Consider the following 12,888-nt stretch of genomic DNA (forward strand, 5'->3'; position numbering starts at 1 on the left):
AACCCTACACAAAATGTATCATTTGACCAAAGGAAGGAACCACATGGACAATGTGGAAAGCAAGTTTGGTCCAAAAAAGGATTTATTGTGTAAGAGGTTTAATGATGGTTGTATCTAAACCAAAGTAGATCATTGTAAGATTGTTTTCTACATCAGTTGGGGTCTCTGTAAGCTTCAACATGAAGTCCTAAACCTAGCGTGAAAGTGGATCATTGTAGCAGTGTAGGCTAATATAGTTGAAATGTTTGCCTTGGGCGAAGTTGAGCCAACGGCCATGAGGTAAGTTGAGCCAACGGCAAGTTGAGTAAGGCATTATCGCAAGGCATTATCGCTGGGATATGAGGTAACAACAGGGCCTGGCTTATGTTAAGTGTGTTAAAAGATGATTAAAATAGAAAAAAAGCGATTGCTATTGTGCTAAATCCCCTTTTTGAGAAACAAGGATCGAGGTAGTATTTCATTCAGTACAGAAACTTCTGGGTGGCTCAACTTACCCCATACCCAGGGTAGGTTGTGCCAAGAGACCACTTTATTTCTGGACAAGCTATGTCTTCAAAGCTGTCATGTTTATATGAATTCCAGGGATATACAACATCCTGAAATATAAGTAGATATCTTTGTTAGACAGAATACTATATTTCCCTTGACGGAGTGATGCTGAATGTTTTAAAAAAAAAGGGGGGGCTCTGCTTACCCCACTCTCTCCTAGTGGGGGGCTCTGCTTACCCCACTCTCCCCTAGTGTGTTTTTCCGGGACGTGTGGCTGCATGTCGACCGTCAGTCACTGTATATTAAACCTGTGCAGTTCTCTCTCTCTCTCTCTCTCTCTCTCTCTCTCTCTCTCTCTCTCTCTCTCTCTCTCTCTCTCTCTCTCTCTCTCTCTCTCTCTCTCTCTCTCTCTGTCTCTGTCTCTCTCGCTGTCTCTCTTTGTCTCTCTCTCTGTCTCTCTTTGTCTATCTCTCTCTCTGTCTCTCTCTCTCTCTCTGTCTCTCTCTCTCTCTCTCTCTCTCTCTCTCTCTCTCTCTGTCTCTCTCTCGGTAGACCAGAGGCTTATTTTAATAGCGTTTGATGTTGCAGAGGTAATCTGGGATGAACACTTGATCTCTGGCGGAGACGACTCGACGGGGCTGTCTCTCTCTTTGTCCTGCTGACACCGCTCCCAGCGTGTATGTTCATGGTTATTAGAGTGTGTATGAGTGTGTGTGTGTGTGTGTGTGTGTGTGTATGACAACTTCCTCCTCCTCTCTGCGTTCTCATGGTTGTTAATGTGTGTCTATGTGAATGTGCGTGGGGGTGCGAAGCTGCACACGTGCGTGCGCGCGTGAGTGTGTGTGAGGCGTTTAATATGCTAATGCGGTATGCAGATCAGGCCCTTGCCACCTGGAAGAGGGGCGGAGGTTACCCATTAGTCATAGCAGCTCGGCTTGAGGCTGTCAGACCAGGAAGAGAAGCTGTCAATCAAACACCCTACCCTCCTTATTTGTCAGACTGTGTGACTCACACCTCCTTAGAACCAGTTCTCCAGCCCTCTACCTCCAGTACCTCATGCTGTTCCACGTAATTGAGCTATTTCACTTCTAGCATTGATTCAACTGGTCAAGGGCTCGATAAATATTAAGCAGGTTATTGTTGACCCCTTTCTCTCTCGCGCGCGCACGTGCACACTTTCTATCTCTTTCTCTGTCCCTCGCTCCAGCGGAGGAATCTGTTTCCTGTGAGAACCCTGGTCTCCCTGACAACGGATACCAGATCCTGTCCAAGCGCCTCTACCTGCCCAGCGAGTCGCTCACCTTCATCTGTTACCAAGGCTTCGAGCTCATCGGCGAGGTCGCCATTAAGTGTATCCTGGGGAACCCGTCGTTTTGGAGCGGACCACTGCCACTGTGCAGGGGTGAGGCCCAGCCGCCAAGCACCCACACGCCACCCCCGCAGACCTGCATGGAATGGAACATTCCTCACCATGACTTTCCACATAGACATGCTACATGTGAATGGTGCTTGTTTAAGTAATGATAATGTCCCCGTGCATGATGCAGCTCTCAGCAGCCATATTTGTAGTTCCTCCACTCTCTGTCGTTGTTTAAAACTGCTGGGCTGTGGTCAGAAGTAGTGCAACTATATAAAAAAATGTATTGTCTCTAGACAGCACTAGAAATAGTGTACCTGCCACCAGTATGATATACTTTATCTACCCTGTCAATGTCTGAGAGAATGTCTGATGTCTTGCAGCCAACCATGACTGTTTTGGCAACCATGCTTTGGAAGGTGAGTCTGTCTGTCTCTGTTTTTGTCTGTCTCTCTCTCTCTCTGTCTGTGAGCCTGCCTGTCTGTCCGTGTTCTTGTCTGCATGTCTCCCACTGGGCACACACTGGTTGAATCAACGTTGTTTCCACGTCATTTCAATGAGATGATGTTGAACCGACGTGGAACAGACGTTGAATATTACATCTGTGCCCAGAGGGCTGTCAATTAAATGTTTTTTAGCAGATCTCCCCCCCTTCTAGTTCTGACTTCGCCGATAACTATTTTATTGAGGAAAAGTGTACTTACTATGCCTGTGATATGTGGTTGTCCCACCTAGCTACAGTAACACAAACTGTAAGTCGCTGTAGATGAGAGCATCTGCTAAATGACTCAGATGTCAATGATGGCGATGCACTCTTTTCCCTAACTACCTGTATGCTGTATTAATTGCCGATGCGTGTTGGACTCGCTTTCATATTTCTTTCCTTTTGTGATGCTTATCTGTTGTTTTGACCTTTTCATTGAAGACACCATGTCTATTTCTCATTTATTTGAGGGTTTTTTTTTTATCTCCCCCTGCTCTCCTCTTCCCTCCCCTCTCCTTTCTTCTATCTGTCTATCTCCCCCCATCTCCTCCAGTTGTTGAGGCAGCAGCCGGGTCAGGTCTGGACGGTGGCAACATGGCATTGGCCATCTTCATCCTTGTACTTCTGCTCTCCGTGCTGCTGGGAGGAGCCTACGTCTACATCACACGGTTAGACCACACGCCCTCTCACCTCAACATTGCACATTTGAATATAGCTGAATATTCTGTATTCAACTCGGTTTAAAAGCTATATTGTCCACGGTCATATGGAAACTCTATGACGATTGAATAAACACAAACTGCCCTGGCTACCTTCCTATTTGACATCGTTGAATAACAGGAGGCTGCAACGTTACAGAACATTCAGATAGGAATGTATTGTGTAGAACAGATATTATTCTCTGTCATATGATATTATCATGTCAGCTGCTCTACATGCCACAATTCTATCTGCCACGTGCTGAACGTTTCACCTCAATGTATAGACTCAAATGAATGAGATGTGATGTCATACTCTCTCTCTCTCTGCTCATGGAAACAGTGGTGGTGTCCTGAAGGTTCTGGGTGTTTTTAGATTCCTGACACCATGCTGTTCCTCTCTTGGCCACCAGGTGTCGCTACCACTCCAACCTGCGGCTGCCGCTCATCTACCCACACCCTTACAGTCAGATCACCGTGGAGAGCGAGTTTGACAACCCACTCTACGAGACAGGAGGGGTGAGGAAGAACACGCACAAACACACACACGTGCTGAAAACACACACACGAACATAGTCATTGTATGAGACAGGAGGGTCCTTACTACTGGTCTTTAACATTTCTCTCTCTTTCTTCCCTCTCTCTCAGGACAACCGTGAATATGAGGTATCAATATGAGGACCATCTCCACTGTTGGAATCCCAAAATGAAGCATCCACCCCACCAACCCATCCCCCTACCCTTCCTCCTCCTCCTTAGACCGGCCCAGGTGGAAGTTATGTAAATACAGACTGACTATAGTCTTGCCCCTTTCCCCCATGATCCCATGACCCCCGTGACCCTGTCCTCCAATCACAGAGAGAGGAATGAGAGAGAGGGAAGATGAGTCAGAGAGGCAATGGGGGAGAGGAGAAAGGGGAGGACAGGAGATACTGTGAAAGGGGGCTGCAGGATTTTGGGGGGATAAAGAGACTGAAGCACTTGTGACAAGTTGTCCATTTACTCGTGTCTACCATTAGAGAACAAATACAGAGACAGGGAGGGAATATGTGAAGGAGAGAGAGAGGGGGAGAGAGGTGAGGGAGAGAATTGAGTGAGAAAGAGGAGTGAAAGATAGAAGGAAGTGACCTCACAGGACGTGAGGTCATTATCTCTTCCTGGTTGTGCCCCATCTTCCTGCCTGCAGTCATTTCTAAGGCCTGGTTTTAGACCTGTTTTATAGTACTGGTTTTACCGTAGTAACTGACCTGTACAATCTCAACCAACCCATAACAACACCAGAAGAGGCCACCATAAGATGTATTTATTTTGATGTATATGTGACGTTTTATGCGGATTAATGAATGTACATTTTCATTTTGAGAATACAAAAAGAAAAGACGTACCATGCTACTGACTTCCCTAAATAAATGGTCCAAAAAAAGTATGAAAGAATCTTTCTATCAAAATAAAACACACGCACTTGTCTTTGTTTGTCAGTTATTTATTTGAGTGTCCCTCCCTTTGTCACAGGGCAGAACAGGGAATGTGAAGAAGTGAACATTCTCTCCTCTGACACTGTGCAGTGTTGTCCTGCTAATGTAACAGTATATCCACGCACGCACACACAGGCTGTGTCTCAATACTCCTTCACAGCTCCTAGTCTCCTTTCCTTCAAGGACACAGTCTGGTAGGTAAAATAAATGAATCCATTCCACACACTGGACTTTTTCTGTGTGCACTTCCAGTCACTTCATGGCACAGGAAGGAGACTAGGAGCTGTGTTATTTGTCACGTTCCTGTGTGGAGATCCTATACCACAATCTCTCACACACCAGAGGTGACAGCTGTTGGAACTGGTTTACTTTCATTCTGACCCATCAGCTTCGTTCCCCCTCCGTACACAACAGCCTCAAGAACAAAGTTGCTTTCTGCTTCAATGCCGATTGCTGCTATTCACAAATGAAAAGTTACTTTTGCGAAAGCAGCTACTAAACACTAAACAGTTGTGAAAATTGTGTGTGTATTTGTCTGTCTGTGAGGGCATATGTGTAATTACCCAACAAAACAGCTGAATAGAGCGGGTGTCAGATACATACAAAGCCCTCGGGATGTAAAGGCAGGCTTGACTGAGTCGTGCAACAAAGTCGACATGATGGTCGAGCGTCAAAAAAAAAAAAAAACAGCCTCAGAACAGTGGAGCAAGTATATGAGCTACTGTATGTGTTTTTAATGTTGGGTCTGGGGAGATTTTCCTTCAAATACATTTAAATCCATATGGAAGTTGCCACGGTGACTTCTGTCCTATAGTGTACACATAAGACAGGATAAGGCCATGTGGGTCAGAGAAATCAGTCCTGAAAAAGGCTTCAACCGCTCCTCTCTTCTCTAATCACAATCTAATGTCCTTTAAGTCACTCTGTTCCGCGCCAGTCTTCACCGTCAAACTAGTTCAACCACAGTTCAACTTCCTCTTCCGTCCGTTAAGGCGCAGCAAACATGTCTCTCATGTCAATGTTTTATAGCATGTTGTCGACTTTCTTTTCCTCCATGACTTTTTTCTTGCTCGTTGGTATCCCTTTCACTTGTAATCCCTCTCTCTCTCTCTCTTTATCACTCAGTTGGTTTGTCGAGCTGCATATCTGTTCTGATTCTGACCTTGGTCACTGGAGTAACAGCGAAGGTTCTAGAATGCCTGATAAGACGGTGTGAAGTGTGTGTTTCATAGTTACTGACAGGCACTGACTCAATGAATAATAATATAGGATCAACTCTAATGCATCACAGAAAGGGTCAGGGCGAGAGGCTTGTTTGAATTTGCTGTATCACCATTGTCTTTTATATTTGTAACGATCTTCGTCTTCATTGGATGAGGAGTAGGAAGGATCGGACCAAAACGCAGCGTGGTAAGTGTCCATGATTATTTATTATCACAGACCACGAAAATAACAAAGTGAATGGACGAAATGAAACTCCAAAACAGTCCTGAAAGCACAAAACAGGAAACAACTACCCACAAACACCAGGTGGGAAAAGGCTACCTAAGTATGGTTCTCAATCAGAGACAACGATAGACAGCTGCCTCTGATTGGGAACCATACCAGGCCAAACGCATAGAAAACATAGAAAAACAACATAGAATGCCCACCCCAACTCACACCCCGACCAAACCAAAATAGAGACAATATTTGCAGACATTTAAACACAACTTTTCCATCTATGCCATGAAAAGATTCTCCCCTCTGCAGGAATAGGTCTAGGTGTGTTGTGACATTTATGTTGTGAAACAAAAAAACATTTCCAGGCTTTTTTTTTGTTTTTGCGGTGCTACGAGGAGAGGGAAGTGGACACTCGGCGGGACCTGCCATAATAGTTTCATCGCAGATAAACACTCGTGTTCTGTAGTGTTGACAGAAGAGAGACAGTTTGTTTCTGTATGAATATGAGACGTAAAATCTCCCTCGGTCTTGTTTCCCTCCCTCTATCCAGAAAGTACCTCTCTCTGTACACTTCACCAAGGTTAGTCTCACTGAAACTAAAACGTCTCTTTTACAAGAAAGACCTCGTTTTAAAAAAAGCAGCGCACACACAGGCGGCCTACTACTTGTGACCAAGAGACCATGACCAAGCACCACCATCTCCATCGGTGATGAGTGTGACAGCACGGATGGGATTAACAGGGGTCCTGATCTTGGGTGGACTCTATACCCTGACCCAGTTCCGGCATTTTCTGTCTGCCCTGCCGGCGGCCATTCCAGGGTGGTGGTAGACCTGTGACCGTGCCGGTCCAGGGCAGGTGGAGGGTCAGTGCTGATGCTCTTCTGGTGTTTGTGGGAGGGGTGCCTCACACCAGGAAGCCACCGTGATGAGGTACATCAAGAGAGAGGAGGGGGAGAGTATTTATTTACTTGTACTTACCCACGTACTTGTATTATTATAACCCCCTATATATGTATTTACCTCTGTACCCTGTCATTTTGATCTATGTCTTATTTCCCACCGTGTGCAGAGCCGTACTGGGTGCCCACCCTGCTGTGTGGTGTGGAGAGGAGACAAGGGTAGTGGCCAGACTGCTGGGTCTGAGGTTGGGCTAATGAGGAGGAGGGGGACAGCACCGAGGTCCTGGACCGAGTGGTCACTGCCTTCCTTCTTGATATCATAGTTTGACACAGGGGGCCAGCTCCTGTACTCTGCAATAAAGACCCTTTCACTCTGAAGAACGCTAAGTACGCTCAATTTTCAGTAAGGTAAATTGTTAATATTCATCTATGCATGTGATGTCATCTAGTAACATCCCTATGATATTGATGTGTACAAATCCATACCATACTCCTTTCCTACCTCTATCCTTCCTTCATCTCGCTTAGCTCTTCCCCAAGTAAGCCTGGTGTACTTTGCTACACAGATACACATACCTCCGTCCAGAAGACACATATATACGCTGACCTTACTGAACCAAAAAGCCTCTGTCACTACAAACACTGCTGTGATCCCATGCTGCCCCATATCAGCCATACAGACAACCACAAGACACCACAAGACACCACAAGAGTAACAGACACCACAAGACACCGGTGGATTTGACCTCTCTAGCTACAAGGACTGCCTGGCCAAGTGGAGCCCAGCCACACAGGCCATGTGGCACAATGCACTAAGGTGTGTGTGTGGGGGCGGTCCTTTAATCCTTGTGTGGACCTAAAATCCCCCAAATTCATCACAAGGATTGTAAAACAAGGAAAATTCTCCAAAGGCTATTTTAAGCTTAGGGGTTAGGTTTAGGGTTACAATTTTTTGTTAGGGTCAGTATGCATGTAAACTGCATGATGTGTGTGTGTGTGTGTGTGTGTGTGTGTGTGTGTGTGTGTGTGTGTGTGTGTGTGTGTGTGTGTGTGTGTGTGTGTGTGTGTGTGTGTGTGTGTGTGTGTGTGTGTGTGTGTGTGTGTGTCAGCATGGAGTGGTCCACAGACCAGGTGATGAGGCCAGTGAGCGTGAAGGCTATGACTCGGTGGGCAGGTCACATCCCCCCAGACTTAGTGGCAGACACGGATGCCATTGTCCCCATACTGGGGACACAAGGCTGCCACCCCAGAGCCAAGCCACCTACAGTGCCTTGCGAAAGTATTCGGCCCCCTTGAACTTTGCAACCTTTTGCCATATTTCAGGCTTCAAACATAAAGATATAAAACTGGATTTTTTTGTGAAGCATCAACAACAAGTGGGACACAATCATGAAGTGGAACGACATTTATTGGATATTTCAAACTTTTTTAACAAATCAAAAACTGAAAAATTGGGCGTGCAAAATTATTCAGCCCCCTTTAGTTAATACTTTGTAGCGCCACCTTTTGCTGCGATTACAGCTGTAAGTCGCTTGGGGTATGTCTATCAGTTTTGCACATCGAGAGACTGACATTTTTTCCCATTCCTCCTTGCAAAACAGCTCGAGCTCAGTGAGGTTGGATGGAGAGCATTTGTGAACAGCAGTTTTCAGTTCTTTCCACAGATTCTCGATTGGATTCAGGTCTGGACTTTGACTTGGCCATTCTAACACCTGGATATGTTTATTTTTGAACCATTCCATTGTAGATTTTGCTTTATGTTTTGGATCATTGTCTTGTTGGAAGACAAATCTCCGTCCCAGTCTCAGGTCTTTTGCAGACTCCATCAGGTTTTCTTCCAGAATGGTCCTGTATTTGGCTCCATCCATCTTCCCATCAATTTGAACCATCTTCCCTGTCCCTGCTGAAGAAAAGCAGGCCCAAACCATGATGCTGCCACCACCATGTTTGACAGTGGGGATGGTGTGTTCAGCTGTGTTGCTTTTACGCCAAACATAACGTTTTGCATTGTTGCCAAAAAGTTCAATTTTGGTTTCATCTGACCAGAGCACCTTCTTCCACATGTTTGGTGTGTCTCCCAGGTGGCTTGTGGCAAACTTTAAACGACACTTTTTATGGATATCTTTAAGAAATGGCTTTCTTCTTGCCACTCTTCCATAAAGGCCAGATTTGTGCAATATACGACTGATTGTTGTCCTATGGACAGAGTCTCCCACCTCAGCTGTAGATCTCTGCAGTTCATCCAGAGTGATCATGGGCCTCTTGGCTGCATCTCTGATCAGTCTTCTCCTTGTATGAGCTGAAAGTTTAGAGGGACGGCCAGGTCTTGGTAGATTTGCAGTGGTCTGATACTCCTTCCATTTCAATATTATCGCTTGCACAGTGCTCCTTGGGATGTTTAAAGCTTGGGAAATCTTTTTGTATCCAAATCCGGCTTTAAACTTCTTCACAACAGTATCTCGGACCTGCCTGGTGTGTTCCTTGTTCTTCATGATGCTCTCTGCGCTTTTAACGGACCTCTGAGACTATCACAGTGCAGGTGCATTTATACGGAGACTTGATTACACACAGGTGGATTGTAATTTATCATCATTAGTCATTTAGGTCAACATTGGATCATTCAGAGATCCTCACTGAACTTCTGGAGAGAGTTTGCTGCACTGAAAGTAAAGGGGCTGAATAATTTTGCACGCCCAATTTTTCACTTTTTGATTTGTTAAAAAAGTTTGAAATATCCAATAAATGTCGTTCCACTTCATGATTGTGTCCCACTTGTTGTTGATTCTTCACAAAAAAATACAGTTTTATCTTTATGTTTGAAGCCTGAAATGTGGCAAAAGGTCGCAAAGTTCAAGGGGGCCGAATACTTTCGCAAGGCACTGTAGCTATGGACAGCCTGACCCACAGGTCCTCAACAACACACAGAGGGTAAGGTCACACACACACACACGGTTTTGCTGATGTAAATCTAATGTCCTCTCTCTGATGAGTTTCGATCAAGGGGGAGACTTTAAAACTCCTGTAACAGGCCTACATATGAAAGGACAGCCCTGGTTAGTCTAGCAGAAGAGCCACCAATCCTCAATGTCTAGATTACTGTTGATTGACTGTTTCTACTACAGAACGAATCAACGTTGGTTCTGTCCACTTCCTTATTTAGACGTCCATGAATAGAAAGACAGATAGAAAGTGTCAGCGCCTGGAACAATGGTCAGTATGACCTCTCTCAGGAAAGACAACAACATCAACCAAAAGTCTGCTGACTCAGCACAGTCAGGCTGAAGTCAAAAGGGAGGCCCGTGTTTGTTCTCTAGACCTAATGGATCTGAATAAGTGCCAGATCTGCTGGTAGAGCTTAGGAAGGAGTCTGGCTTGGAGGGAAAAGGCCTTTCCTGTTTGTGTAGAATGAAAATGTTGATCCATGCTGTTAATGCAATTTCTATAAAATCACTTTGATGCCCTGAAATAAACAGTCCACATCTGTGTTGCATGAAATTAAGCAATACAGTATTCTATGCACCAAAAAACTGTTCTCTGGGAGAGCTCCTAATATGTTGATGCATGTAAATGTATCAAAACTATGTTTACTCAAAATTGTAAAGTTTGAGACTTTACTGACATAGCCAACGCATATACCGATTTGACTAGTTAGCTGGCAAGGTTCATACTGTCCGAGGCCGACTAGTTTCGTGTTGACTGAGCAGCTTGTTGCTAGAGAACGACGAATCACTATTTTTGCTAATTTCTATCTCCGCCAACGATCGACTTCTTTTATCCGACCGTCCATTCTTACACAGATACTTCGAGTTAAAAAAATAACTTTGATATAAAACGTGTTTACTCTGGTATGTCGTAGATTTTGTCCCTTCATCCAAAATAATCCATATGATAACGGATATTTATCGAATCCGCAGTTTATAGTTCGATATGGGTGTAACGGCGGAAGGATACGTGACTGTAAGGTATAAATACCACAGCCCTTTGTTTGCGAGAACAGAGTCGTTTCCTGAAGACAGAAGCAGAAGCTAGAATATTCAAGAACGCCGGTGGCTCATTTATTCTGTAAGTAGGGTATTATCCAAAATAAGCACGAATGACTAAACATTTCTCAGACATTTAATTCAGCTTGATGTATATTTCGAACTTAGTGCTTTTCCATTCGTATTGTGTTTGTACAAGCATACGTCGACGTTAGCCAGTCAGACCAGCTAATTTTCTAGGTTACGTTAGCTACTGCAACTAGCTTGTTTAAGGAGAAATATAGCTGACTGTATGGTGTTTAGTTGACTAGTTAAAAAAGGTGTGCAACAGTATGATTATTTACTATTGATAGCCTTCACCTTTATTCGACTTAGCTAAATAGCTAACGTTTATTTGAGCCGCAATTCAAATAGTGACTGACTTAATGTGAAACACAGCTCGTGAACTAAACCCAACATGCTAAGATCTCATATTTGCCTGAACGGGCATTAAATTATGTACTTAATTTCAGTTAGGCCTAATGTTAAGATTCTGAACTTGATGTGTTATTAACAGGAGAACGTTAAATACGTGTCGACAAAATGAAATGGCTGCTCCATAGAATTTCAAAATGTTCAACCAGCTTGTCTGTACTTGAGGACTATCAGATTATAAAATACATTTTAGAAATAGGCGGGGTTTAGGGCTATGTGGCGTGTTAACAAGTGACGACCCAAGATGGTTCTAAAATGGTGGCACCTGGAGCCTGCTGATGTAAACGTCAGCCGAGTACTGCCCCCAATGGGAGGCTCTGCGCTGCCCTATTTAGAAATTCGCCCACGAAATTGATATGAACACTAGATTGACACCTACAGTTTGAATCATGTATAGCCTGTTTAATTTTAATCAGAAATTGCTTTTTTCTTGGGAGCAGTTTATTCTAATATATTTATTTTATCTATCTTAGTGTCAAGATGCAGATCTTTGTGAAGACACTTACCGGCAAGACCATCACCCTGGAGGTCGAGCCCAGTGACACCATCGAGAATGTGAAGGCCAAGATCCAGGACAAGGAGGGCATCCCCCCAGACCAGCAGCGCTTGATCTTCGCCGGTAAGCAGCTGGAAGATGGTCGCACTCTCTCCGACTATAACATCCAGAAGGAGTCCACCCTCCATCTTGTGCTCCGTCTGAGGGGTGGTATGCAGATCTTCGTGAAGACCCTTACCGGCAAGACCATCACCCTGGAGGTTGAGCCCAGTGACACCATTGAGAATGTGAAGGCCAAGATCCAGGACAAGGAGGGCATCCCCCCAGACCAGCAGCGCTTGATCTTTGCCGGCAAGCAGCTGGAAGATGGTCGCACTCTCTCCGACTACAACATCCAGAAGGAGTCCACCCTCCATCTTGTGCTCCGTCTGAGGGGAGGTATGCAGATCTTCGTGAAGACCCTTACCGGCAAGACCATCACCCTGGAGGTTGAGCCCAGTGACACCATTGAGAATGTGAAGGCCAAGATCCAGGACAAGGAGGGCATCCCCCCAGACCAGCAGCGCTTGATCTTTGCCGGCAAGCAGCTGGAAGATGGTCGCACTCTCTCCGACTACAACATCCAGAAGGAGTCCACCCTCCATCTTGTGCTCCGTCTGAGGGGAGGTATGCAGATCTTCGTGAAGACCCTTACCGGCAAGACCATCACCCTGGAGGTCGAGCCCAGTGACACCATCGAGAACGTCAAGGCCAAGATCCAGGACAAGGAGGGCATCCCCCCAGACCAGCAGCGCTTGATCTTCGCTGGTAAGCAGCTGGAAGATGGTCGCACGCTCTCTGACTACAACATCCAGAAGGAGTCCACTCTTCACCTGGTCCTGCGTCTCCGTGGTGGCAACTAAGCAGCTTCTCCTCTGCTCTTAACGATGTCTCATCTTAACCCCCATCTTAATCTCAATCCCACCCATTGACCGCTTCTTCCCTCTAACCCCACCCTCTGACTTTCCCCTCTCCCCTAACCTCACATCCCAGCTCTTCATTCCTTTAAATTTCAATAAAGTTCAAGCATTCCTGATATCATTGTCTTTGAAG

General features: G+C 45.2%; 2 protein-coding genes across 2 annotated transcripts in view; both read left to right on the forward strand.

Moving 5' to 3' along the window:
- Positions 1–4,494, forward strand: part of LOC110509318 (seizure 6-like protein) — a 48,228-nt gene extending 43,734 nt beyond the window's left edge. The window contains exons 13-17 of the mRNA XM_036967954.2: positions 1,697–1,891; positions 2,230–2,265; positions 2,884–2,998; positions 3,442–3,547; positions 3,677–4,494. Of these exons, the coding sequence (XP_036823849.2) occupies positions 1,697–1,891; positions 2,230–2,265; positions 2,884–2,998; positions 3,442–3,547; positions 3,677–3,706 (482 nt within the window). The 3' untranslated portion in view covers positions 3,707–4,494. The remainder of the gene's footprint in view (positions 1–1,696; positions 1,892–2,229; positions 2,266–2,883; positions 2,999–3,441; positions 3,548–3,676) is intronic.
- A 6,365-nt stretch (positions 4,495–10,859) lies between these two features.
- LOC100135966 (polyubiquitin) lies at positions 10,860–12,871 on the forward strand. Its single transcript, NM_001124306.1, is given in 2 exon segments — positions 10,860–10,908; positions 11,774–12,871. A coding segment is annotated over 1 exon segment (918 nt). The 5' UTR covers positions 10,860–10,908; positions 11,774–11,780; the 3' UTR covers positions 12,699–12,871.
- The last annotated feature ends 17 nt before the right edge of the window (positions 12,872–12,888 follow it).

This window comes from Oncorhynchus mykiss, chromosome 29, assembly GCF_057628025.1.
Source record: "Oncorhynchus mykiss isolate SJ-2025 chromosome 29, ASM5762802v1, whole genome shotgun sequence".
Taxonomy (NCBI): domain Eukaryota; kingdom Metazoa; phylum Chordata; class Actinopteri; order Salmoniformes; family Salmonidae; genus Oncorhynchus; species Oncorhynchus mykiss.